The sequence below is a fragment of the Podarcis vaucheri genome (assembly GCF_965113315.1).
Source record: "Podarcis vaucheri genome assembly, chromosome: 14".
Taxonomy (NCBI): Eukaryota; Metazoa; Chordata; class Lepidosauria; order Squamata; family Lacertidae; genus Podarcis; species Podarcis vaucheri.
The window spans coordinates 46,751,196-46,779,133 of NC_138752.1; the positions used below are offsets into that span (position 1 = coordinate 46,751,196).

General features: G+C 45.6%; 1 protein-coding gene across 5 annotated transcripts in view; it reads right to left on the reverse strand.

Moving 5' to 3' along the window:
• Window positions 1-27,938, reverse strand: part of CLEC16A (C-type lectin domain containing 16A) — a 97,448-nt gene that overhangs the window by 26,958 nt on the left and 42,552 nt on the right. For 3 of the 5 annotated variants that reach the window (XR_014213661.1, XM_082199650.1, XM_082199651.1), the window contains exons 15-21: window positions 27,342-27,386; window positions 26,329-26,379; window positions 25,681-25,809; window positions 22,364-22,484; window positions 17,291-17,442; window positions 15,125-15,329; window positions 13,162-13,329 (exon numbers count right to left, since the gene is read on the reverse strand). Coding sequence is in view for 4 of the 5 variants with exons in the window: in XM_082199650.1 (XP_082055776.1) it covers window positions 13,162-13,329; window positions 15,125-15,329; window positions 17,291-17,442; window positions 22,364-22,484; window positions 25,681-25,809; window positions 26,329-26,379; window positions 27,342-27,386 (871 nt within the window). In the remaining variant the exon portion in view is untranslated. Of the gene's footprint in view, window positions 1-7,416; window positions 7,570-13,161; window positions 13,330-15,124; window positions 15,330-17,290; window positions 17,443-22,363; window positions 22,485-25,680; window positions 25,810-26,328; window positions 26,380-27,341; window positions 27,387-27,938 lie in introns of those variants that run through there. The other 2 variants (XM_082199653.1, XM_082199652.1) reach the window with 2 other exon arrangements.

A 27,938-nucleotide genomic window follows, 5' to 3' on the forward strand; every position in this document is an offset into this window, starting at 1 on the left:
CCAAAGCATACCAGTCAGTGACCCATAAGAAGAAAAAAATCATTTGTTTTCTCCCTTAAAAACCCATGCCTTCAAGAGCAACTGCTTTGTTTGAAAATGCGCAATTCACTTGCCTGGTTTTATTCTGGAATAGCCACAAGTACGTTAAGCTCTCAGGATAGGGAGGAATATCAATCCAAATAATAATGAATCAGATCAATGTGGGTGTCTTTGTGACTCAGTAGGGTGGAAACACTCCGTTCCCCTCAAGCACCCAAGATCTATCCTCAAACACCTTGCATTCTGAGCATTAAAACACAGGCAACATTTTTTCCATGAATAGATGCGCAATGATTGTGAACATTTGTATGATCTTCTCTCTCTCATGTGGCGCAGTTCTGAGGTCACGCCACAATCCAAGCAGTGATTCCTGGCAAAGGTACAAGCTGCAAATTTATCTAACAACTTACAGGAAGGCAAACGGGAATCTTTAGACAACAGGGTACCAGTAACAGGAGGCTTAGTTTCAACCAAGAACTGGAAGCAAACTAAGCCTCGAGAGCAGGAAGTTCAAACCTCAGAACAAAGCACTTGTACATTTTCAACGTTTTCAAACAATATACGGCAAGGAGGAAACAGCTTTGGTTCTATTAGCACCAGACACTGATGAACGGAATGACAACACCTGGATTAACAAAACATGAAAGCACACGTTGCAAAACTCTGGAAGCTCCTTTCTCACCATTAACCATGCAAAGACGAAGGGCCCTGACTTGTGCTGCACACGATTTAAAGCAGGGGTGGCCACAGCGGTACCCTCCCGATGTTTTCGGCCTCTAACTCCCACCAGCCCCTTTGAGCACGGCCAGTAGTCAGGGATGACAAGATCTACAGCAACCCCGCTGGCAACCCCTGGTTTAGAAGGCAAAGGCCGTCCAAAGGCAAGGGCAATTCATCTTCCAAACCACCCCTTCTTGGAATGGTAAGCAACGTTTTGCAAGAAGGTAAATCTCTCAGTGGCAGGAGGAGGGATTGGTCTGAGCAAGTGAGCATGGGGTTTCCAAAGTGGCTTGGAATTGGGTGTTTGCTGAACAATGGAGGGAGGGACCCCCCCCCCAAAAAAAGAGCATCAAAGAGCTCTGGGAGGAAATAAACAAGGAACGAGAAAAATAAGGAAAGTAGAGGTATAAGATGCATCCAGAACCAATAGGTAACACACACACATATTTAGAAAAATAGGAAGCTTTCACTCCATCTTAGGGACATAGGAAGCTGCCTTATACTGAACCAGACCATTAGTTCACCTAACTCAGTACTGTCTGCACTGACTGGCAGCAGCTCTCCAGGGTTTCAGGCAGCAAGTCTCTGCCTGTCCTACCTGAAGATGCCAGAGGTTGTACCTGGGACCTTTCCCCTGGAAGGCGTGTGCTCCACCACTGAGCTAGGCGCCTTCCCGAAAATGTATTAGTTTTGTACTTGATTAGTCAACACAGCTAGTTTGACGGGAGGAATTAATCACTGACCGGATTGGTTCTTTCAAGCAGGGCTGTAAATAGTTGGCAGCTTCCCCCCAGGCAGCATTTAGGATCCAAAGAGCCCCATGTGTATTTTACAAGGCGAGGTTGGTAAAGAGTGGAACTGGAACCACCAAAATTTGGCAGGGAGAGAGAGGGCTGCTGTCCTCTTTGAAGCCGCCACTTGCTGCTATCTCATTCATAAACTTTTTTTCTTCCAACCCTGGTTGCCCAAGCCCAGAGGAAGGCAGTCATCAATGACATCCAGATTTATTCATTTTTTAAAAAAGATTCTCGTTCACAGGGCTCTTTTAAAAGGCACTGCAAGGCTTTTAAGCTGAAAGAAGCTTCCCAACAATCCTGTGACTTGGCTCTATTAAGGTATCAACAATCATTTCTGAACAAGGGATGGAAGGCTGCCAAAGAGGTTTTCATTCATACATCTACCAGTGCCTATATTTCTGAAGTGACGCGGTCCTCTTGGGAACATCCACTGCGCCTATCAGGGAGGCAGTGGGTGGGGATAATAACAAACCCCAACAGAAAGATATTGAGCAGCCAGAAGAAACCTCAGCCTCCCCAGTCTGCAAAGCCCTCCTGTCTCCCCATCCATGGCTACTAGGAAGCATCGCAAGGAGGAGGCAGGCACAAGTCCTCGGTGGTTGGCTGGGGCTAGGACAGGGGACAAAGGCTCTGCCATGTCTTTCTCTTGGGCTCTGCCAGCCACCACCATTCTATGTTCTCCGTCTCTCTGCCCGATGCCTTCCAGACCCTCCTGGGCATTCAGATTGGCAGAGAGGGCCTTCTTGGTAGTTCTGCACAACCCCCAGAAGTTCAAGAGGTGCTGCCAGCCCTGGAGACGGCATTCTCTGCGGGGGCCCTAAGCTGAGAGATTCCCTTCCCAAATGGGTACATTTGGGACTTTCATTTTATGGCTTCCATGGTATGCTAAATAGGCCCTTCTTTACTTGGGCCTTCAATGCTCGAGACATACAGGCAACTCCCGTTTCAGGCACAACCGGTATGTGCGCAGAAACGTCATAAAGGCGTCACTGAAACATCACTAAGAGGCCGGAATGGGTGGGGGCGGGCAGGGGTGGAGCAAGGCATTTGCAGACTCCGTCATTGGGGTTCCAATTCCACACAAGCGCACAAGGACCCAGAATGCAACTCCTGTGCAAGCGGGGAGTTGCCTGTATATTTTTAGGCCCCACTCTGTTCCCTTGATTGGCATTTGTTTTATTAATTGGTTTTATTGCTGTGATTTTTTAAAATCGTGGTTGAGGGCATGTATGAAATTTAAAATAAGATAATAATAATAATAGTCATAGGGACGTGGGTGGCGCTGTGGGTTAAACCACAGAGCCTAGGACTTGCCGATCAGAAGGTCGGTGGTTCGAATCCCTGCGACGGGGTGAGCTCCCGTTGCTCGGTCCCTGCTCCTGCCAACCTAGCAGTTCAAAAGCACGTCAAAGTGCAAGTAGATAAATAGGTACTGCTCTGGCAGGAAGGTAAACGGAGTTTCCGTGCGCTGCTCTGGTTCGCCAAAAGTGGCTTAGTCATGCTGGCCACATGACCCGGAAGCTGTACGCCGGCTCCCTCGGCCAATAAAGCGAGATGAGCGCCGCAACCCCAGAGTCGGCCACGACTGGACCTAACGGTCAGGGGACCCTTTACCTTTTAATAATAGTCATGGAACTGACAATAATAATAATTTCCAACCCCTGTTCTCCCATCACCACCATCTTTTAGTTACCTCCACCGCTGCAGAAAGTATGCATCTGAATATCACTTCTTGGGAATCACAAGTGGGGGAAAGCTGTTTTTCTCAGGTCCCGGTCATGGGTTTTCCACAAGCATCCATTTGGCCACTGTGAGAACAGGATGCTCAGCTCCATGGCCCTTTGGCTTGATCCAGCAGGCTTCTTATTACGTTCTTACAAAATCAATTAAGGCCAAATATTGTTTGAAATTTGGAAGAGTGGTTTCTGGGCTGGGAGTTCTCCAGTGGCAGATGGGATGGAAGAAAGAAAGGAAGGTTTGTGCGTTCTCTTAAATCTGCAAGGATACCTTCAGCAAAGGTGGCGTCTGTGAGTGTGCCCTTCCCCTGCTGCATTGTAGGCAATAACTTCTGCAAGAATAGTTCTGGAAGTCACATCCCGGGGACACAAGATGCTGTTGGAATAGGCCCTAGAATTCCTGCTTAAGTGATGCCCCCCTCCCACCCCCTCGGCTTTCAAAACAAGAAATTTAACGGCAGGCAATTAGACCTTATCACTTTACTCTAATTGCCTATTAAATCTCACATAAAAATGCACTGCGGTGCTGACTCTCAGAAGAGTTCATTCACTAACAAGAATGGGAGGGGAGCCCAAGGGGGGCATCTCCTGGTCTCTTGTGCTAAATGCCAGCTTGGTCCTCTGCATTCAATCATCTTGACAGCACCAACTTTTAACACCCAAGAATGCAGCAATGTGGAAGCTTCTAAGTTGGGCTGTGTATGTGGTGGTGTTGGGTGTTTTTACAGATTTTCTCTCCTGTTGCAGATTATTTTTACTGCTTCCAGGAACAGACTTGTCTTGTAGAACATCTTCTAGTAGTTTTCGGATAGCTGATCTTTGCCACCTTCATTGTGGCTCACCAGGAAGACGCAGAAGGCTCAGAAGAGGGTTCTCCCAAGGCCGCTGCAACTTCCAGACTGGTGCAGCAGAATCTCCCAAATAAGAGCTGGCTCCTGGGGAACAGTCTGATAAAGGACCCCTGGACAGTTAAGTCCAGTCAAAGGTGACTATGGGGTGTGGTGCTCATCTTGCTTCAGGCAGAGGTAGCCAGCATTTGTCCACAGACAGCTTTCCGGGCCATGTGGCCAGCATGACTAAACCGCTTCTGGCGCAACGGAACACAGTGATGGAAACTAGAGCGCACGGAAACACTGCTTACCTTCCCACCACAGCGGTACCTGTTTATCTACTTGCAGTGGTGTGCTTTTGAACTGCTAGGTTGGCAGAAGCTGGGACAGAGCCACAGGAGCTCACCCAGTCACACAGATTTGAACCACTGACCTTCTGATCGGCAAAACCAAGAGGCTCAGTGGTTTAGACCACAGCGCCATAGTCTGATGCTATGTGGATGAAATATGCACAACATCACCCGGAAGCCTAGCTGGTGGTGGGTCCATTAGGGGCAGGGCAAAGGTCCCAAGAGGAGGTCTCTGTTGCACCAGAGTGGGGGAAGAGAGACAGAATCTGATCTGCAGGACCAGAGACAGCTTGTACGTAAGGAGAGTTGTTGCTTCCTATCTGAGGAGGGGCCCATCGGCAGAGATCAATTTTAAAAAAGAGAGTGTGCCAGTTTGCAGCCTTGAACTGAAACGGCTGCTTGGTGCTTTTGGCTAATATAAAACATGGTTCAGAATTCTTCTAAGCAGGTAGATCTGCACCATCATGGTCTTCTATAAGGAGTTAAGGCATCTTTTGTTTCCTCCAGTACAATTCTTCTTATCAGCTGCAAGCCTACAGAGGCAGGATCTCCAGGGACAGATCCTGAATCATCTACACAGAGCCCCTTGGCTTTGGCGGTGCATTGCCCTAAGATCTGCCCCAGAAACTGGGAGCCTGCCCACTCAGCGCTTCTGTTCATGCACATCACCAGACAAGTCACTTCCCAACCACTTCAGTATTAAGCATTAAGCATTGATTCTGATTTGTTTGCACAACGATTCCGAGAAGGGTATATGACGGCAACTGTTGACCGAGGGTTCATTATGGATTTAAGGGGGTGGTTATATGACATCACATCAAGCAATTCCTACCTCGCACTTTCCAGTCCATTTTTCCCGAGCTTTACTTTACTTTACATTTATTTTTTGGAAGCAGGTTTCTTGCACAAGCCTGCCAGATCCACTTTAACTGTGCAGCTGGAATTTGCTGGTAGTGACTGAATCCTACCCGCAAAACAGCAACAGTCTGGAAGCAGCAGAACATACTGTATTTTTCCATGTATAAGACTATTTTTTTAAACCCCAAATTAAGAAATTAAGTTGTTTAGCTTTTTGGGGGTGGGGGAGGTCACTTCCACCAATTGCTCATCCGCCTTCCCACCACTGCCAATTGCTTGCCACAGCCACTGCCGATCACACACCTTGCCGCAGCCGCCAATTGTCTGCCTGCTCGCTGCCACCAACAGCCCACCCACTTGCCGCAGCCGCCAATCACCTGCCCACCTCGCCACAGCCGCCAATCGCCTGCCCAATTGCCGCAGCCACAGCCAATCGCCAGCAGGCCTTGCCGCAGCCACCAATCACCCGCCCAATCGCTGCTGCCAATTTCCTGCTTGCTGCTGCCATTAATCGCACGTCCCCCCTCTGCATTCACTATGTGTGTATAAGACAACACCCAATTTTGCCTATTTTATTTTATTTTAGCAGAAAGCATCGTCTTATACACAGAAAAATACAGTATTTCCCTTAAACGCTCCTTTTCCTGCACCACAGAGGACTGGCATTTCCATTTGTCTGAATGATGACGGTAATCCAACTTCACGCTTACCCCCATTGCTCTGCTTTGGCTTAAATGTACCTTTCTCTGACACTGAAAAAACTACCGTTGATGATTTTTGCCAAGCAGCCAACGAAAGCGTTCCCTGTACGATTCAGTGGAATTTTGACTTGGTGCCGCTGCCCAGTTACAAAAACAGCAACGAAGACAGGCGGGAGATCAGTAAGCAATGGCCGCAGCCAAGTGAGATGATGGTGTCAGGGTAAGGTATGTTCCAAAGCAAGCAACTCAAGACAGCCTCAGCCCATCTTCTGCTCTTTAATGGTGGCCTTGCACAAGAAAGGCAGAAAGAAAACTGGAGCCAAGTGACCTGTCTGTCTATTAACCTCTGTGTTTTACCCAGGCAGATCAATAAGTGCTTTGCAAAATACCACATTAATGCGCTGTTCGTTTATGATTGAGCCCAGACGGGTTCCAGGGTACTAGGAAAAATAAACCTCTGTTAACACATGGACTACGTAGGCAGCTATTTCAGTTAACTTCAAAGGTGATTAGCACGCCGCAACCTAACAGCATAAAGCCAAGCGTTATGAAACCTGGTGAAATGCAATGCTAATTGAGAAACAGGAATTGTTATTATCTTACACAAAAGACACAGAGAACATTCTATCCGTGTCCGGCTTTTCTTCGGAAGAGCTTATTTGGATATCATGTAGAGATTGGGCAGTGCAAAGGTACTTTGACAAGCACCTGCCAGATGAATTATGGTGGCTTTTATAACTTCTGTGGAAGTCTTGTGCAACACTGCTGCGAACACAACAGGGTTCCTGTTCGCAATTAAAAAAAACAGGCCCAGCCACAGCCCTGTTCAAACTGTTTTCCTTTAAAAGCAACACCATCACAATTAATGAGAATGAGGATATTTTAAGTATCCCAGCTGGGCAGGCAGCTTGGTAAATTCTTGCGAAGTAGCAGATTTAGTTACATAATTTCCCCCACCCCACCCCGCCAGTCTTCAAGTCGCTGTGAGTGTACTCCTCAGGGCAGGACAGCGGAACAATTTAAAATCATCGCATCGTTAACAGCAGGGTTAAAGAGGGGCTCAGAACTGGCAACAATGTGTGGGCCAAATGGCCCCATGCCATGCCTAGGACCCACGGCTCAGCGGCAGAACACATGCTAAGGCAGGCAGAATGTGCCATCCCAACTCTGTCCTATGTTTTCTGCATCTGGTCCCTGTCCCCAGCCTCCAATTTATAACCCAATATCTGTATTTTCTAATCTCTGCCTTTACCCAACCTCTCCCCCCCCCCAATTTTATCCACTGCCCAATTCCTTTAATAAAAGCAATCTGTGCTTTTCACTGTTCCAAGTCTCTGGTACATATCAAATTTTCCACTCAGGCTTTTTTTTTTAAAAGAACGGTTATTTATTCTTCCCACTCTGCAGAATTCCTCCAACAATATCAACAGCGGGTTGTCTCGACTATCTCTTCCTCCAGAAAGGAAGCCAGATGTGTTGGTGGTTGTGATGATGGTGGGCGTGGTCACTTTTGGGAAGTTTCTTCCTTTGTGCCCCTGCTTGCAAAAGAGATTGACTCTCATGTAATCAATCTGCTCGGACCATGGCACAACTTCCTAAACCATACCTTCCCATATGGGCCGAAAGCATGCGCCATGTGGCATGGAAAGTCTTATGCACAGGATTTTCCTTAAGCCAACGCTTAGCTCTCACGCTTTTGAAAGGCTGATAGAGGAAACCTGTGAGCAAGTGCAGAGCAAAACGCTTCGGCAATCGAACCAAGTCCTGGCTCGTTGCTTCTTACACATTGGCAGGTGGCAAGTGGTTTGCGGAAAATGTCCTCGTGGGCCAAATTAGGACCTCTTCCACTTAGGACCACTTGGAGATTTTTGAAATATTAAGACGTTTATCAATGCTTATAAATAAACCAATAAACCAATAGGCAAGACTGGAAATTGGAGGTTACCCACCACGGGCTTAAACCATGGTTTATCACTTTGGACATAACGTGGAAAACTTTGGTTTAACAAATGAGAAAAGTCCTCGGCTGCAGGAGGAGGATAGAGGTGCAAGAGTACTGTACCTTGCCTGTTTCCATCCCTAAATCATGTTTTGTTGGGCCAGGCAGGTTAGGGTCTGGACTGGGCTGTTGACTGCTGTCAGGGCTGTGCACAAGTGATGTGCAAATTAAAGTTGAAGTTCTGGGCCAGGACAAAAAAACTGAAATCTGCCGCCTGTATCAGAGCTGCAAAGTTGCACAGCTTTCAGTTTGCATACATTTCGTCTGGTTTTGCTAGTCTCAAGGCAAAGGCAAAGAGACTGAAGACACCCACCCCACCTGCTACGACTTAGTTCACCAAAATCATGATTCAGCTGCTCCTCTGGCTTCTTTCAGCAAACACTGCCCACACATTTTCAAGCATATTTGTGAAGCCTGAAGAGCTGCTACCCCCCGCCCCCCCGCCCCAGGCTTCTTAAGAAGTCTTTTTTTTTTTTTTTTGCATCCAGTTATCATGCTCTGCGCTTTTTTCCATGGTTCCACTGTGTCACATCACTCATGGCTTCAGCTGACAGCTTAACCAGCTAGGTACGCTAATTTATCTCTCAAAGAGCACTTGCCAGCAGCGTAGACATTACGTTTGAAGCTGTCAGTCCCTTTCACCCAGGACTGAGAAGTACATGCCTTGGTTCAGAAAGGAGCAGTACAACTAAGCCTTTATCAGAACTGCCCCTCCTGCAGTGCCAAGTGGACACCACGCCACAACTCTCCTCCTCAAAAAAACTCTATAGAGAAAGGATCAGGAAAGATGGGTTTTCAAATCACAGAGGAAATGGGGAAAGCTGAGCTTCAAAAATGCAGGTGCCAAGTCACCAGTTGCAGCACTGGTGAGATGCACGCTGCAGGAAGGGGGGGGTCATCTCTGACCTTGGTGAAGGGTTAGCAGACCCGCTGCAGGTGGGGAACTGCCAGACCTCACTGTGGCTGGACATTGCCACTTCCTGTTCCAGTTACACCCCAAATCTGAAGCAGAAGGTGGATCCGGGAGACCAGGTCTCCATTCTCTACAATTCATGAAGACCACCAAATAACCACCAAGTCTCAGCTCACATGGTTCTTGGGAGGATAAATCTGGAGGAGGAAGAGCCATGTACATCACCTTGAGCTTACTGGAGACAAGGTGGAATACAAATGCAGGAACGAAAGTTAACAGCAATCTTGACTTTTATTTTTGGCTAATGCAACATTCCTCCTCCTAAAAAAGGCCAGAGTCACTTCTGCTGAAAGAAACCAGCAGAAGCTAACAGTGCACACAGCTCGCTACACCTTGGATCTGGCGGGACGGAGGGCATCCTGACACCAGCACGTCTCTCGGCTCAAGGCAGGCCCTGAAACAGCAGCTGCACCTGAACGTAGCTCAAGTCTGTGACTCAGATGTTTGCTGCAGGATCAATTTGTGGGATGTATGACACAGTAGGCCAGCAACTTAGGCGGGGGTTACATTCCTGGGATTGCGCCTAAAACCAAAATCATGTACAGTGGTGCCTCGCAAGACGAAAAGAATCCGTTCTGTGATTCTCTTCGTCTAGCGGTTTTTTCGTCTGGCGAAGCAAGCCCATTGACGGATTAGCGGATTAGCACTATTAGCGGCTTTTAGCGGCTTATCTGCTGATCGGATCAGCTGATAAGCGGCTTAGTGGCTTAGAAAAAGGGGGGAAGGAAAAAAAACCAGCAGGAACTCGCAAGACATTGTCGTCTTGCGAAGCAAGCCCATAGGAAATTCGTTTTGCAAAGCACCTCCAAAATGGAAAACTCTTTCGTCTAGCGAGTTTTCTGTCTTGCGAGGCATTCGTCTTGCGGGGCACCACTGTATAGTCAAAACCCGTTGGGTTCAATGGCAGGTGGGATTGCCAGTCATTTTTCCTGCCCCCTTTTTTAGTTTTTATTTTATTTTATGCCACACACAGAAAGCTGAACGTGCACAAGTTTAAAAAGTGCAAGTTGCTGGCTTACTCTCCTGCAGGTTTGGCCTGAGGAGTAAAACCGATCACTGGGGAAAGGGGCGTGGGCTCCCTCTTCTCAGCCCCATATCCTTGAATAAATGTTTCTAGAGCAGTGCAGAAAGGGACCAGGCCTTCTACCGAGGTGACCATGTATAAATCCCTCCTCCAGGTGCCACCATAGCTCAGGGTAGGGCTTCACTGGAAGCAATGCTGACATTGAAACCTCTTCTGCAAAACAAGTCAGAACCTAAAAGAGGAAGAGCCCTGCTGGATCAGACCAAAGGCCTATTTAGTCCAGATCTGCTCCCATAGCAGCCAAACAGTGGCCTCTGGAAATCCCACAAGCAGGATATCAGAAAATACCCCTCTTCTGCTTGCAGTCCCCAGCGACAGAGGCATACAGCCTCCAATGCCAGCAGTCACGACTGGTAGCCATCAATAGCTGCATGCTCCATTATTTTACCTAATTCCCTATATCTTGTGGCAGTGAATTCCACAGTTCAGGTGTGCACTCCATCCTTTAGTCTGTCCTGAATCTCCCACCAGCTTCATTTAATGGTCTTGGGCTCTTAACATCAAGAGAGAAGGATAAAACTTCTCTCTGTCCGCTTTCTCAATGCCATGCCTACTTAACAGCCTTTACAAAACTTTTACTCTGCCCAGGATGCAATACAGATTGGAAACACAGGAAATGTCACAAAATTATGCAAATCCAGGATCTATGCCAAGCAACCCCACATACTCGTACGCAATATAAAAAGAACACTTATTATTATTATTTAAAGTATTTATGCACCCCTTTTCATCAGAAAAGATAATTAAGCAGCTTACAAAGTAAAAAAGGCTTTGTAATATATTAAAGATTGAGTGCAGTGTGGGAAACGATCAACCTCCATAAATAATAAAATATATCAAACTCCAAAACACAGAATTTCGTTCACTCTGTATAGTCGCTCAATATCCACATCTACTAACACATGTCTGCACCTCAATTAACCTAAACACATTCACACACACACACACACACACACTCAACAATGACACATCCCAGCCAGGAGGTTTGATGACCCTCTAGGTTCCTCCCAACACCAAAATTCTTTTTGATTTATTATAAAAAATATTTATATCAGGGGAAAGAATATTTATATCCTGCATTTTAATATACAAATCCTTTTAAGGCAGTTTACAAATAGTGTTAAGCTACTTTAAAAAAGTAAAATAAACAAAATCAATGTTATAAAAAGTCACCAGGATCCTTTCAACAGGGCAGTTGGTGATAAGAGCAGCCCTGCATGAGAAAGGGATAGTGTCCTGGGTAAATACACAAATAATATACAAAGGCTGCACTGCAGCACTGGCAACCTAGCGCTACGAGGCTAAAATCAAATTTAATCCAGGACTATGCAATGTTTATGTAGCAATGCAGAAATGACAGTCCTTGTCTGGAATAGGAATTAAAAAACAAGAAAGGAAGGGGGAGACACAAGAGTTATAAGGTGCCAATGGGACAGAAATCTAACAGTGCTATCCTAGGCATACTCCCCACCCCCCAAGCGCAAGAAAATGGGGCTAACTCCCAAGTAAATGTGGTTTGAGAGGTTACTGGATTGAGATACCAGAAGATGAACGCATGGGATTAGAACATAAATAAAATTCGCTGCACAGCACTAGGTACAAATTCTGCACGTAAAGGGAACAAAACCAAAAGGTGGATTGACACAGGAGGAAAGAAAGAGGTTATTACTTCAAGGAAACCCAGCATGTCTTAACACATCCAGGATGTCGTCCTCATCTGTGCCAGTTCTCAGGCATGATTAAAGATTTAGGGCAAAGTTTTACCCTAAACCAGGGGTGGGAAAACCAGAGGTTTGCAAGCAAATGTGGGTCTCTGGGCTTCTCTATCTGGCCCCTCAGATTCGCCCCACACCACGTGCTCCTCTCCCTAGACTGCAACCCCTTGCCAAACCTGTTTGTTACTCTCTTTGAATGCTTTTCCCTGGCTGGGAAATGTTCTGGTAATTCCCCTTATATGCCTGGGTGGAGGATGGGGAGAGGGCGTGTGTGTGGCCGACTTGCATGCCTGGGATGTAGGCTACTGTGCGAACGGTTAAGAGTCACACTCCTTGGTCCACCCGCGTTTGCACCTGCTCCCACTCATTGCTGACAGGCAGCCTCCAGAAGGTTTTGAAGAATTATGTATTATTATTATTATTATTATTATTATTAATTAAATTTGTAAACTGCACCATACCTGCGGGTCTCAGGGTGGTTACAACATAAAATCACAAATAGATGGTAGAAGTTGCTCCACCCCGTCGTAACTTAATCAGCAGAAAGCCGAGAGCGGCACAATTTCCACGCGATGGCTGCCATGACCTCTATAAGCAAATGTACTGTTCTCAATCTTTTTTGTGATTTTATGTGCTCGGTACACGCACATGAACGCAGCCAACTTGCAGCTGATTTGGGGAAACAACTTCAACTGTTCTGAATTTGAATTAGGCTAACTTCAGTACTTAATCTATCTCTTTTCTGCAAGGGCTGCAAGCTTTAATTGGTTTAACTGGTCAAGAACTCAGCTAAAGGCTGAGTTGGTTTAATTGTTGGGGCTGAGATTTAAAGATAAACACTTTTCCATCTCTTGCAATCCTACCATAGATGTGCTAAATAAAGATGGGCTTTCCTTTTGGCAATGGGAGCTAGCTTTTATTTATTGCCCTGCAATACACTTCCTTCAAAGTATCAAGAAAAGCATTCAAACTGTGCTGGCTGGAGTTCATGGGTGACACCAGATTGGCAAAGCTGGCTTAAGCTATGAAGGAGTATGTGCAGAATTTGAACCTCGCTTTTGGTATAAACTTTGGAGGGTCATGGGCAAGTTTCTCCCTTTCTGCCTTTGCTTCTCCCACCTGAAACATATTACTCGCCTAGCCTGCAGGATTATAAATGCCATATGTGGAACGCATTGTATTTCTATAATGCTTTAGAGTTTAAAATTATATTAACCCTTATTATTTATTTGCAGCAGCAGCAGCAGCAAGAGAAATCAAACCACTAATCTGCGTTGGCACAAGCTTCTCTCTCCCACGGTGCTGATTATCTCATGACAGAGGACCTTTTTTAAAGTGTGCCAGCCAGGAAGGGCTTACCTGGGACCTTGTCGACAGACGCAAACACGGAGCGTTGTACAGTAGGGTCGCAGCTGCCACGTCGGGCTTGGTCGTAAAACCGGAACGGCAGGTGCTGAGATGCAGAAGCTGAGCTATGTCCAAAGCCCATCACTTCATTTGAAGGCTGGACCGGAAGGTCTAGGAGAGCTGGGTTTAAACAAGGCACATTTCAAAATCTACATCAGCTGAAGAACCTGGTAACTCAGCTTGTCAAAACCGTGCCTAGGGATGATGGGAGTTGTAGTCCAACAACATCTGGAGGACTACAGACTCCCTATCCCTGGGTTACCAAAATGTAACAAGCTTTCTAAATGTAGATCTTTATCCCCCAGTTGGTATCTCTGCACTAGATCTGCAACATGTTTCATGTACGTACTGCTGTTGTTTTAAAGGTTTTTTAAAGCTTCTATCTGTAAAAAAAGCTTAACTGCTTTTGTGTTTGCAAGTATTTTAACTGTTTTTCTATATGTAACTGTTTCACACATGTTTTATTTCTTGGGATGTGATAGATAGATAGATGATAGAGATAGAGATAGAGATAGAGATAGAGATAGAGATAGAGATAGAGATAGATAGATAGATAGATAGATAGATAGATAGATAGATAGATGATAGATAGATAGATAGACAGACGATAAATAAATAAATGGCCCTTGCAGCTGTGGCAATTCTCCGAATTCAGATTGTTGCAATCTTTCCACGGAATGGGAGTTTTGATATTATCACACTTGATGGGAAGAATTCACTCCGATCTGGGATGGGGAATGTGGTGTCCTGCAGGTGCGGATGGGCTACAGGACTGCTCATCCCTGACCACCAGCCACGCTGGCCTGAGCTGACGGGAATTGGAGCCAGCCAAAAAACACATCTGGAGGGACACAGGCTTCCCGCATCACCCTTGCGTTTGCTACAAGACAGTTGCCAAGAACAAACAAAAACAGTACATAATTGGGAGGGAACAAATTTTTGGAAAAAGCCAGCTTTTGATTATGAGGAAGATGACAATTTTGCAGGGTCTTTTGGTACTGGAGAATCAATGCTGAGCGTTTTTGGAAGTTTCCAAAACTAATGATGTTAACGCTGCAACCAATGGTAGCATGTACCCCATGCTAGTCCTACTCAGAGTAGGCCCATTGAAATTAATGGACATGTAGAATGATGGTACATGTTTTGTTTTAAGTTTATTGCTGTTTTTACTTTTATTTTTTGAATGCCGGGCAGCAGATTTGGGGGCTGTTAAAGGCAGCACAGCAAGCGGGGAGCAGGTTCAAAGTTCACTGGCAGTCCTCTTGTGCAAATCCCACTAAAGTGAACGTAGTTGTGCAACAGCATATGAGTAAATAACTTAAGCTTGCGGGTATGAACAGAGCACTACTATGGCTGTTACAGGTATAGACTTTTACCATGTACGCAACATTGTTCTCCTTTTCTATACAATGCTTGCTTTCAGTTGTTGTTTAGTCGTTTAGTTGTGTCCAACTCTTTGTGACCCCATGGACCAGAGCACGCCAGGCACTCCTGTCTTCCACTGCCTCCCGCAGCTTTGCTTTCAGTTACCAAGCCGGAAATCAGGGATAAGGGGCCCTTTTCATCCCCACAAAAGCATTCTCTTCTGCGCAACCTTTCAGAGTCCACATGCCAGTGGTGGGCAAGGCCAGAAGCAAAAGCAGGCGGAACAATGAATGTAAATTTTACTTTCCTACAAGGAGACAGGTCTCTACTCACCCAACCCTTCCTATCCCCCTCCGTCCAGGGAGCAAAGCAACATAATCAGAGTTCAATGACGTGTTCCAGCCAGGCACACACACACCCAATGAGGGTGCAAAGAAGGGCTGGCGAGAGGTGTAACCTGGTCTCGGGGTTCCCTTTCCCCAGTGTAAAGCAATGCAACTTTACAAGCGGCAAGGAAACACGGTACGTTTATCCGGAGAGCGAGAGTTACCTGCTATTCTTTGCATTTTCATACGCCGAGCCTGGATGCGGCCCTTTGCCAAGCGCTGCTTCGCAATGATGCAACGGATGTGATCCGAAAAGATGAAGGTGGCCTGAAGGATGGGGAAGGGCTTGGAATGGGGGCTGGAGGCTGGCTTGTGAATGATGATATTCAGGGCACGGCTGTCGTCTTCCACTCCGGTCACCTGCATATCCTGGGGTGGAGGTGGGAAAGTAGAGAAGAATGTTTATGGCAGAGATAGAATTAAGACCCAGTTTCTTGCCACAGCACCATGCTCACCCAAGGATAAAGTTGGAGCCCAGCAAGGTATGAGAGAACAGAACTGGATGGGCTCTGCTACAGCTCAATGGCAGAGCTCAAAATGTTCAATGTAGGAGGGGGTCAGGGTCCCATTTACCAGCATCTCCCATAGCAGGGCTGGGTAGGACCCCCCTCCCTCCTGCAAGGCCTTTGTCTAGCAGCATCTTTCAATGTAGACGGGCTAGACAGACTGAGTGGTGTGGCTCAGGCTGCTTCACATTTCAGGTTCTCAAAAGGAAGGGACATTGAGGACAAGGAGATTCCTTGCCAAAACACAGGCACAGATGCAACCAGCACAGAGACTGAGGTTCCAGCCAAGCCTCATATGAAATGAGTCCTGACTCGCCCTGTTTTAGCTGTGTCAGTCTAACTCCCAGCTGAGTATTCCTAGGGTTAAAAGGAATTTTCTGAGTGGGAACCACTCCTCAAAGTCCGGCTGACTGAGCCATGAGAGATGGATCTGCCAGCTTCTTTGGGATCCGCTAAACGAGGGATGGGGAACAGAGTGTTTGTTGTGGGGGAGGAAGGGAAAGGAGAATGTTAGCCACTTTGAGACTCCTTAAAGGGAGTGAAAGGCGGGATATCAAATCCAAGCTCCTCTTCTTCTTCTTCTTCTTCTTCTTGACGCTGTTGTTATACTACAAATCCCATCGTCCATGAGCACTGGCCATGCTGACCTAGGCAGATGGGAGTTGGAGTTCAGCAATGTCTGCACCAGATGATGTTTCCAGGAAGCCTCCTAGCATTGCTGTACAGTCTTATAGGCAACTCTCCTCAACATCTGTGCTGTCTCCAAATCATTACTCACAGCTGACCCCACCGGGGGGGGGCAGAGAGGCAGCTTTTGCATGGGTCAGAACCAGTGTCAAGCAGTGCATGCAGTGCAGTGGGTTTCCTGGGAAAAAATCCCTATGCAAATCGGGCCAACTTGCACCTGAAAATGTCCAGTTGGAAAATTTCTTCTAATGCCGTGGAGAGTGATCTAATTTGGCACATTCATTTTACATGTGTTTAGTAAACAAAGCTTTGAAACGGTCAAGTATGCCTGATATTGCATTTGTGGCATTCATTGTTACTAATGAACTTATGTGGAACGAAGAGTTTTCCGTTAAGGTAGCCAAGGCAGCAAAGGCAATGAATATTACTCTGTCAGGGAGGGAAGTGTGGCAGAAAGGAACTTCCGTACATTGCAGAAATGCTTTCTCCCAGAACCCCGTTCTGAAAATGTATCCCTAGTAGTAGTATTTAAATCACATGTTCTGTGACACACAAGGTAAGACATAAATTCCACTGTATTTAATGTTTAGCAGACTACTGTGTTTTAATACTTTGTTGGAAGCTGCCCAGAGTGGCTGGGGAAACCCAGCCAGATGGGCGGGGTATAAATAATCAATTATTATTAATATTATAAATACATTTTGCTGGGACAAGCCTCAATGAAGTAATCTGCCTATTACCCCAGGAAGCTGAGCCAGACCATTGGGTCCATCCAGAACAGCATTGTATACACGGGCCTGGCAAAGGCTTTTGTGGGATACAGGCAGGGGTCTTTCACAGCCCTTCCTGGGGCATTCAGCATGCAAAGTAGATGCTCTACCACTCAGTGAATGCCACGCAAACAATTCAGAAGGTCCTGTGTCTGCCCCAAACCCCTCCACTTGCAGGAGAAAGGCAGCAAGGCAGAGTGGTTTTGCTCAACTTGGGAGTAAGGCTTGTGCCTCACTGCCTTAAGGCAATCTTTGTTCACCACTGGTGACCAAGGATGCACCTCGTTTTGATGCCTCATCCCCCCTAGAGCACAAGGTTTGATTCATGATACTTGCTGGTTTAAACCTTACCATCTTTTACACTCACCTGGAGAAGACCTGCAAACTTCACCACTCCCCAGCCTAAGCGGGCAACGTCTGGCTCCACCAAACTCATCTGGTAAATATCCACTGCCAGAAACCTCTGGACTTGTCCGCCATCTTTTGTGATCACAGTGCAGGCAATTAAATCACTGTTATCTGAAATGGAAAAAGGAAGGTGGGAGAGGAGAGGAAGCATCATCAAAGGCATGTTGGTTACTTTCCTAGAAAACAATATTCTCAAGAGGTACCTTTGATTGTAGTGCTTTCATATTCTCAACTAGTTTTGTTGACATCTACACCAATCTACTGCATGCATTTTTTTCTTGCTACGTTGTTCAATACAGCCTTCTCCAACCTCGTGCCCTCTAGATGTCTCTGGACCACAACACTGAGGTCCAGCTCCGAGGGCCTTCTGGCCGTTTCCCCACTGTGAGAAGCGAAGTTACAGGGAACCAGGCAGAGGGCCTTCTTGGTAGTGGCGCCCGCCCTATGGAACATGCTCCCATCAGATGTCAAAGAAATCAACAACTACAGTATCTGACTTTTATAAGACATCTCAAGGCAGCCCTGCATAGGGACTTTTAAAATGTTTGATGTTTTATCATATTTTTAATATTCTGTTGGGAGCTGCCCAAAGTGGTTGGGGAAACCCAGCCAGATGGGCAGGATATGAATATATTATTATTGTTATTACTCCCATAATCCCTTGACAGTTTGCCATGCTAGGGATGATAGGCGTTGGAATCCAACAATATTTGGTGGACAATAGGTTGTGGATGGCTGCAATGATGCTTTTCTGGGAATAAATCCCTCGTGTGTTAAGGCCCCATGCAGAGACCCACACACAGCAGCCCTAGCTGTCCTGGAAGCAAGCACAGCCTGAGCACAACAGCACTCTCCCCTGCTGTGATTTCCAGCAGCTGGTATTCAGAATCTAGCTGCCTCTGACGGTTGAGGTAGAGTCTAGCCATTGCGGCTAGTAGCCACTGAGATCCTTGCCCTCCATTACTTTGTCTAGTTCTCTTTTAAAAACCATCCGCCTTGCAGCCAGCACTACCACTTGTGGAAACAAAGTCCACAGTTTAAATCGTGTTTTGCAAAGAAGCAGTTTCTTTTGTCTGCCCCGAATCTTCCAACGTTCACCTTCCCTGGATGTCCACAAATTCTAGTACCGTGAGGGAGGGAAAAAGGCTTTTCTCCGTCCGGTTTCTGCACAACATGCATATTTTTATGTATCTCGATCACGTCTCCTCTTACTTGCCTTTTGTTCTTAACTGAAAAGTCCAAAATGTCTTGATGCGTCCCCTTCCTATTAAGGAGAGGTGCATTACATACTGACTGAAATAATGTGTTTGTGCTTCTGCAATACAACCAAGCTAAGTGTACACCCATTTCCTTGGAAAGGAGGGGTAAGCCGGCCAAACTACATAGTTTTTGGTTCCTCGTTAAGGGACATCTGGTGCTCCAAGCAACCGTAAACATGCTCTGCATGTATAGGAGCAGCCTTTTGGGTGGGGATGCTAGCTCCCAAGTAGGAGGTGCCACAGAAAAACCTCCATCTCCAACTGGTCCCCAAGTGATGTAAAGTCCGGGCTAGACCAATGAAAGCATCTCTCTCCCTCCACCCCATTATCTAAACCTACAGCAAAATCTCTGTGGGGGAAAATGGCTAGTCTCCACAGACTATAAATAATGTGAATTTCCAGGAAAAGTGACCAATCTGATATTTAATCTTTGCAATGGCAAAAATATCAGGGGGCTGGGGAACTGTGTGCGTTTAGACAAGAGACATTGGAAAACTGAACTGCGAAATGCACTTTAATGCCTCATAGCTCAATTGTGATTGTTCTATAAAAACAGAGGAAGGTTACAGGAATATACATTAAACTGCATCAATGAAGCAGGGGGAGGCAGGTACCAATCAAACAATCAATATGCAGGAAACGACGACACCATTACATTTGAAAGCCAAAAAAGAATATTGCAATTTGATTTGCTTTGAGAACACCCATATAAAATACCCGACAGATAGATTATAATCACATTTCCCGTTAGCTTACAAGCTGCTTACTTAAATTCTGCACAGGGAGTTCATTTCCTGACAGAACCAAGGCTAAAAACTCAAACGCACACAATTCCTAGGAACATAAGAAATGGTGTCAATTCAGCCTTGACATTCCCCTAAATAACATCTAATTGGCAATGCGTTGCCTATTCTCCAAACGGCAATTTCACAGTCATGCTCCACGTCTTGTGCTAACAGATGTGCACAGATGTTGTCAGCACATCGCAAAACAAAGTATTGACTCCAAGACATTTCAGCGCTTCCTTTGGAGAAGAAACTCATGCCCATTTCCACATCTTGTGGCAGCAAATTCCACGAATCTGTCCTGTGTTGGGTGAAGAAGTGCTTTCCTCTCTCCTAAATCTACTGCCAGTCCATTTAAATGGAGGAACCTACGTTCTAGAATTATGAGAGAGGTAGGGGAGAAAATTCTTTCTTTATCCCTCATTTCCACCATGCAAAATTCTATAAATATCCTGCAAGCAGGAGTGGAGCACAAGAGCTCTCTCTCCTGGCATTCAGAAGCTTTACCTCCCACTGTAGAGGTGGGACGCGGGTGGCGCTGTGGGTTAAACCACAGAGCCTAGGACTTGCCGATCCGAAGGTCGGCGGTTCGAATCCCCGCCACGGAGTGAGCTCCCGTTGCTCGGTCCCTGCTCCTGCCAACCTAGCAGTTCGAAAGCACGTCAAAGTGCAAGTAGATAAGTAGGTAACGCTCCAGCGGGAAGGTAAACAGTGTTTCTGTGCACTGCTCTGGTTCGCCAGAAGCGGCTTAGTCGTGCTGGCTACATGACCTGGAAGCTGTATGCCGGCTCCCTTGGCCAATAAAGTGAGATGAGCACCGCAACCCCAGAGTCGGTCACGACTGGACCTAATGGTCAGGGGTCCCTTTAACTTTTTACTGTTGAGGCAGAGCAGAGCCATCGTGGATAGAAGCCATTGATAGGCCTCTCTTCCATGATTTTTTCTAATCCTCTTTTAAAGCCATCCAACTTGGTGGCCATCACTGTCTCCTGTGAGAGTGAGTGCCACAGCTTAACTATGTGCTGCATGAAGGACTTTCTTCATCTGTCCTAAATCTTCCATCATTCAGCTTCACTGCATGTTCATGAGTTCTAGTGTTCTGAGAGAGGATAAAAACTTTTCTCTATCCACTTTTTCTAAACATGTTCCCTTTTCCTCACCGGGAAAGTAAACCAACCACCTGAGATAATTTCAAATATATTTTTTTAAAAAATTATAGGGTGCCATTTTTGGAACAGTGACAAGAATTGCACACAGTATTTCAAAAGGTAGCTGCAACATAGTGTTACATATGGACACTAAAACACTGGCTGTTTCAATTACTTTCTATTCCTTTCCTAGCAATTCCTAGCATGGGGTGATAAAAGTCATACTCAAGAGCAGGCCCTCTGAAATCAGTGGACTGACATTTATTTATTTTACAAATTTATGAACTGCTTGACAAGTCAAAGGACACCAAAGCGATGTACAGCAAAAATAAAATACAAAGAATACAAATTCTTAAAACAAGGAAACCATTAGTGTGGATTTACACTTAGTATTTCATATATGACTAGGTCAAGTCTCAGGAAAAACGTGAAACAAACAGTCTTCAGTAGGCATCCATACATCACGATGCTGGGCACCTGTTTAATTCCAGTTGGTAACCAATTCCAGAGGACTGGATCCACAGCACTAAGATAGCAATTTCTAGTACAGACTAAGCATACCTCTGGGACATGCAGTACTCTCAGCAGTGCCCCATCTGAGCCGTGCAGTTGCCAAGCGGGGATATAAGGGGCAAGCTGACCCCTTAGGTAATCTGGTCTCAAGTTATCTACCCTACAAAGTTATCTAGATCCATTAATTTCAATGGGTCGGCTTCCAGGTGCGAGTAACATCATCCATGGAATTTAGCTTTCAGCAGACTTTGATCTCGGAATAGCACATGCTCACTGTGGCTACAGATCCTGCTATTTTGATTGGGAGTACCAATGCCTCTTCCAGAAGCCTGTGCAGTGGGGCGGGTGGAACTGAGATCTCTCACAACTACATCTCTGTTTTATTCAAGTGAGCTGGGGCAGCTGGGCTTGTTCAATGTCGCCGGCCAAGGGAGGGCCAGATGAACTGACTTAAGGCTCAACTGCCTAGAACAGCCATTACAGTAAGATTAATTCTTTGAAATACCAAATATGACTGACATTTTCTATTAATATGTATTGCATGTGCCAAGATGGAAACAAGGACTCTAGATTTCCCAGCAAACGCAATTTATTTTCATAACAAAAGAGCGGGGCATTACCAGAATGTCGTATGGCTATTTTGGGTATTCATGACTTCCAGTTAGTGTTACTTTGGCAACAGGTTTTTTTAACCCTCCCGTCAAAAACAAAGATATAGACCCTCACAAATAAAAAATGCCCCTACTTGCCCATTTGTGAGGGAAAACCAGCCCTCTTCCCCTAGCTCAGAAACCCCTCACTTTAAGAACTGCTTCGCCATTTGCATCACTGCTGAACCCAATTTAGGCAGCCAGGATGATAATAGGGCAGCCTTCAACAATCTGGTCACCTCCAGAAGATCTTGGAGGTAGATGGAGACTAGGAGTAGAAGAGTCAGGAGATGTGGAGATCCCCCAACATTCTTTACTTGTTCCCACTCCAAAAAAAATTGCAAGTCTCTTCTAAGCTCAACCACTTGATCTAGGAGGCTCCAAACATTCTCTGGGACAAAGGAAAACCATAGGGATCTTATTATGCATTGTGGGCAGTTTTGCAAAGGCCCAGTCTTTAGAAGAGCAGGGAACTCAAGTTATTCTTGCAAAAACTCCTCTCTCCCTTTTCGAGTGAGAAAAAGAGGGGTTTAGCAAACCCCAACAGGACCAAGAAGCCTAGGCATTCCAGTTCAGCACTGTCTTGTTAATCCTTATTTTTCTCTCCCTGAGGCTTTGAATGGCTTTCTTTGGAGAATGCACTTTTGTCCTCATTCCAAGTGCCACTGTTTACTCACTCAAGTCGAGGACGTCGTCGGTTTTAATTAAGTCCTCCTCCCTCGTCAACGGCAGCTGAGTCTCTGGCTCATCCTGGAGGTGCAACGACAGGGACCGCATCATGAAGAAGACTCTGATTGCCTGAAAACACAAGTGAGAAAAGCTGATTCTTTCTTTTTAAAGGTAATAATAATAATAATAATAATAATAATAATAAACCAAAACCTGGCTTAGATTAGGGTGGGGACCTCTGGCCTGTGGGCAATTTGGCCACGGAGGACATCTTCCCCATACCAAGTCCCCCTGCCCCACACCTGACACCATACATGTGAGAGGCAAAGTAAGGATGGGCTCCAGAGGAACAATCGGATGAGCTTCCAGTTGTTCCCTAGGCAAGTGGGGCTTGCTGATAGCACACAGATCTTAATGCCACTGTACAACCTATGGGGAGCAATGGGATTCCTGACCACCATCCGTCCCAGTTCCCCCCCCTCTAACGTTTACTAGAATCATGGGGCACTGCTGCTATCCCATCTTAGACAAGGCCCTGCCAGGTGAAGGCTAATGGAGAATCACTCCTTACTCTGGCTTTGTTTTACTGGAAATAAATATTTCTTTTTAGCAGCCCTAGCAGTGGAAGAGGAGGCAGCAAATAATCACCCAATGGTGATTTCATCTGGCCAAAAAGGAGGCTTACTTGAAGGGTCTGCTGAAGGGACCCAATACAGGGACTCCGGGGAATATCTTTAACTATGAGTAGGTTCCCTATTTTTTTGCAGGAGAGTGTAGTTTTTTATGCTTTCTGTATCCAGATAATATAGAAGGCTCTGAAAAGCAACAGCAGTATCTAGAACTGGCCTGGAAATTCATTGGCAGCCAGTGAACCTGTTTGTTTGTTTTCTTTAATTGAACCTTGTTTTTTTCTGCAGCTAAGAGGCCTGGCGGTTGCCTCTGAAACCAATTCTAGTTTCCGAGAACCTTCTGGTGAAAGCCTCGCATCATAAATTGAGCCTGAATAACCTCGGCCAGGCTCATTTTTACTTAGGAAAGGGGGCAACTGGAGCATTCACCTGTGTTAGTCAAAGCAATAAGCCTTAAAGGGCTCTACAAGAAGGAAGTGGTTTGTGGCTTTCTATAGACAAAATGCAATGTATATGTATATGTATATGTATATGTATATGTATATGTATATGTATATGTATATATGTGTGTGTATATAAAAAGAGAAATGAATCCTTGGAATGCAACCTTTGTTTTTAAGAACAAATTTGGGGCATGAAGAGGAAGGTAACCACCACTACTTATTTCTGCAAAGAGATGACAGATTAAAGGAGAAAGCTTCATCAGCTAAATAGTTTGAGGATCTATACAACTTTGTAACATGCAGAAAACAGCAGTCTCAGAGAAACCAAAGACTGGAACTGAGGGAAGTTGGGGGGTGGGGGCGGGTGGGTTTTGTGTGGGAGGGAGGAAAAAAGGGGGGGGGGAAACAAGGATGATGTTTCTGGATAACATGTTTTGTTTTAATTTTGAATAAAAACAATTAAAAAAGGAGAAAGCTTCAAACAGCTGGTCTAGCTTTCCCTGCTTTAAAAGATAAGTGCATTAGCTTTGGAAATCAGGATGGAATGGCCCAAGGCTCACACAGAAGAAGAAAAAAAGTGTTTCTGAACTTCAGAAAACAACTCTGCTAGCTAATCAGAAGTGCCTCAAAAGGAATCAAAGTTCTGTTCTAGGAATAAGGGTCCCCGGCTTTCCAAGAAGTTCAAGCAAACGAGATAAGAGATACATCCTGTGTCTTGAAGTGACAAGGCAGAATAAACAGAAGAGCTTAGAAAGGCCGTCTTGATTGCTGGTATTTCCAAGAAAGTTCTCAAGACCAAAAAGAAAAAAAAAGATGTTGTCGCTAATTCATTTCTTCCTCCCTGAAGATACAGCAATTCTATGTACGCTGAAAGGATGAAAGCGGCCTAAACCGGAGTGTGCCATCAATACAACGGAAGCAAGCACATCTATGTGGTATTGTGTTTTCTGCAGAAAATGAAACAAATCAATTTCCTAGCTAGAGCTCCAAACGGAAGGTTATTTGAGTACAGGTTGTTCAGCTCACCAGGAGCCTCACAGTCAGAAGAACATGGTTTGCTGATCCAGCAAACACCTTAAGAAACAAACAAACCCTACTAGGACAAACAGAAGAGTTTTCTTTTTCAGAGCATCTCCAGATCCTCCCTTCGCTTCTGGCGATGTTATCAGAGAGGTGTCAAGAAGCAACTGGAAAATGTAAATGGTGTGCTTAACCTGTCTGTTGTGCAAACAGCAACATGGGACCTCTCTAAAGATCTCTAGGTGGTGGTGAGGACACCTCTGTAACTCTCTGGCTTATTGTTTATCTAGGGCCTGATTGCACCAAGAAGTCAAATGCCAGCAACCATCAACCCCAACACACACCCATGTCAGAACAGCTGGATGTGTTGCTCCCAAATTTTGTAGCAAATGTGGGGCTTTCTAGGAGAGTAAGAAGTGTGGCTTTCTTTTCTCCCTTCTGGTTAATCAACAGGACTCCATGGCATGGCAGCGACTAATGCTACCAACACTCTCTTAGCTCTTTCCCAGCCAAGCCTTGCAAAAAACACAACGAAACTACTGGGGGAAAGAGAACACAGGCTTGCTGCCTTGATCCTGTCCCCATGGCAGCTTCTACAGGAAGAAAGGATGCCAAGGGCAGTGCAGCCACAGTCCTTTCTGCCCCATGCCAGCTCTTAAGAGGATAGGCTGGAAAGCAGAGGTGACAAACAAACCCCTGTGTTGCAAAGAGAACGTCAGCAAAGTCTAGGCAACACGATGACCATGTACATATTCAACAGACAATCTTTTATAGAATTCCTTCAAACCATAACAAGTCCAAAATGAAATCTTTAGTCTAAAAGTCTCTGAAAATCTTTAAATGAAGCGAGGTACCAGACTTTGTACGATGAAAGACAAGCTGTGAAGCTTTGTGTATTCAGCCAATATGATGTCCAACACTGAACAGTGATTCCAGATATTGACTACTCTTTCGTAGAATTCTTCATTATTACATGAGCACTGTTCCACAGCATTTGATATTTTCATTTACATATATTCATTCGAAATAAGATGGGTTTTTGAAGCAATTATATATCCTCCCACCACACTGAAGAATTCTACGAAACAGTAGTCACCTGGGCTGATGGGAACTGCAGCCCCAGACACCTGAAGGGCAACAGATTGGGGAAGGCTTCTGCACACACCCAGACCTCTGAGCACATCTGAGGGAGGGAAAGGGGGATAAAAATGTACTGAATTAAAAAAACCTCACCCTCCGCGTTCTTTCCACATCTCCGCAGGGCAGCCTCTTCACAAAGTCAATCCCAGTGAGAGGGGTTCCTGTTGGCGGCAGCAGAATGGAGGCATCCATCATCAAGTACTCGACATTCATGGGCTTAAGCTGGGAAAGGAATTTCACACTTAACATGTGACATAAACCCAAGCGCAACCTTAAAATCAACTGTACCTTTAATACTATTTCCCCACCCTCTTTCTGCGGAAAGGTTGTTAAAATAATAATAGTTAAAAAGTAGCTAACTATTAAAATAATAATAGTTAAAAACTAGCTAACTATACTACGTCAGACAACAAAAAATTGTGTACATGGAACTTTTCCATCTTGTAAAGCCTGTTAGGTCAGACCAAATGATAATTTGCCATATTTACCACTGTGCTGATATTCCATGCCTTGTCTAAGATGTTGTTATGTATGATAAGCAAATGCTGTGGAATTTTGATAACTTCACACATTATAAATCTGTGAGTTCTGAGTATTTTAACATTTCTACACATGTGTGCACACAATTATTGTTTAGCCTCCAGATTATTATTATTTTAAAGTGTGGTACTCTAAGATGAGACATGTTAACATTCCCTTTTGCCCCTCTCCATCCACACGGCCATCTCATGAATTACTTACAGTCATGCTTCTGTATTCATCTTCAAACATATCCAGAAAAATTTCTTCGCCCTGTAAAAGGAAACAAGAGGAATGCATTTGCCCCTCCATAAACATTCCCTCTGCTTCTCATTATACGATGGTCTTAAAACTTCCCACCTTACCCACATTCTTCAAGGACCACTTTTGACCAAACTAGGAATGAAAAGAGCTACAGCTTCCCTTTATCTGGATAAGCTGCCAGCTGTTTATCTGACCCTGTCAAGGCTGCGATTCCTGAACGCCTGGTAGGTGCCTTGATTTGATTTGTGGAAAAACATGGCACCTGGCCTCAGTTAAACAAAACAGCTTTGGAAATGGGTCATCGCCACAAAACGGCTTGAGTGCCTGGCAAAGAGGCCGTTTCTGCTGATCTTCCTGTTTATTCCAGACCTTTAAATAGGAAGTCAGCTAAGGGTCGACTCACATGCAAGGCAGCAGCAGCGGCAAAAGGACCCCAGTCACTGGCCGCCACCACCAAAATAGGTAGGGTCTCAGGGGCCAGAAAAACTTAGCTGAAGGCAGCGGCAGCACTTCCGTTTTGTGCTCATAAACCAGTATAGTTTATGGTAGAAACCTGCTAGCAACTCTACTAGCATGAGGTGACTTCAAAGGCGACAGAGATGGTGTTGTTGACTGTACGTGGCTCATTGGCCCTCAGAATTGCCCACCCTTGGTCTAGATTGGGATAACTATCATGGTGCTCTGTAGGCCCTGATGAACTACAGCTCCCATTAGCACCAGGCACATGGCCGATAGCCAGTAATGATGGGAGTTGTAGTCCAACATTTTCTAGAGGAGTCCACCATGTTGGCTTTACCAGAGTCTGGTGAAAGCACCATGTAATTCCTGTCCAGTAAGTGATGTCTTAGGTTCTATTCTTATTAAGCTACGAAAAGGCAACCATGTACTTTAAAAGGTTCCCTGCTGGCTCCCTCTATCTTCCCCCTGTATTCAGAGGTTAGGGAAACATGGAAAGCATGAGAATACTGCACCTTATAAAAACGCCGCACCAAGTGAACGCTTTCTTCTCTCGCACCCTAGAAAGAAAAGGATACGGCTCAGTTCTACTTTGTGGCGGGCAGCTTTCAATAAGGCTTTAAAAGCAGCAAATGTCTTTCCCCAAGACCATTGCTTCCCCCCTGGAAAGCCAGTTAAAAGAAAGAGAAGGACATCTCACAGCACTCTCCAGTGCAGGGGTCGCAAACTTGGTGGGAGCGGGATTCCCATCAGCCCTAGGCGGTGCAGCCAATGATCGGGATGACGAGGGTTGGAGTCCAACAAGATATGGAGGGTGCCATGTCAGCTACCCCTGACTGATGAGATGGGCAGAATCCAGACTGCTTCAGAAAGGTTCTAATGTGTTCAGCCCCCAACCTTTACGTGGGGGTTACGTTCCAAGGCACCACATGCATCAGTGAAATTGCATGTACCGTATTTTTCGCCCTATAGGGTGCACCTAGTTTTTTTTTTGGGGGGGGAATAAAGAATTTTTTTTTATAATTCCCCCCCCCCAGGCGCGGGGCTGGGGCGGGGGAAGCCCGAGCTTCCCCCGACCCCAGCCCCCAGAATAGGCTGCTATCCGCAAGCCT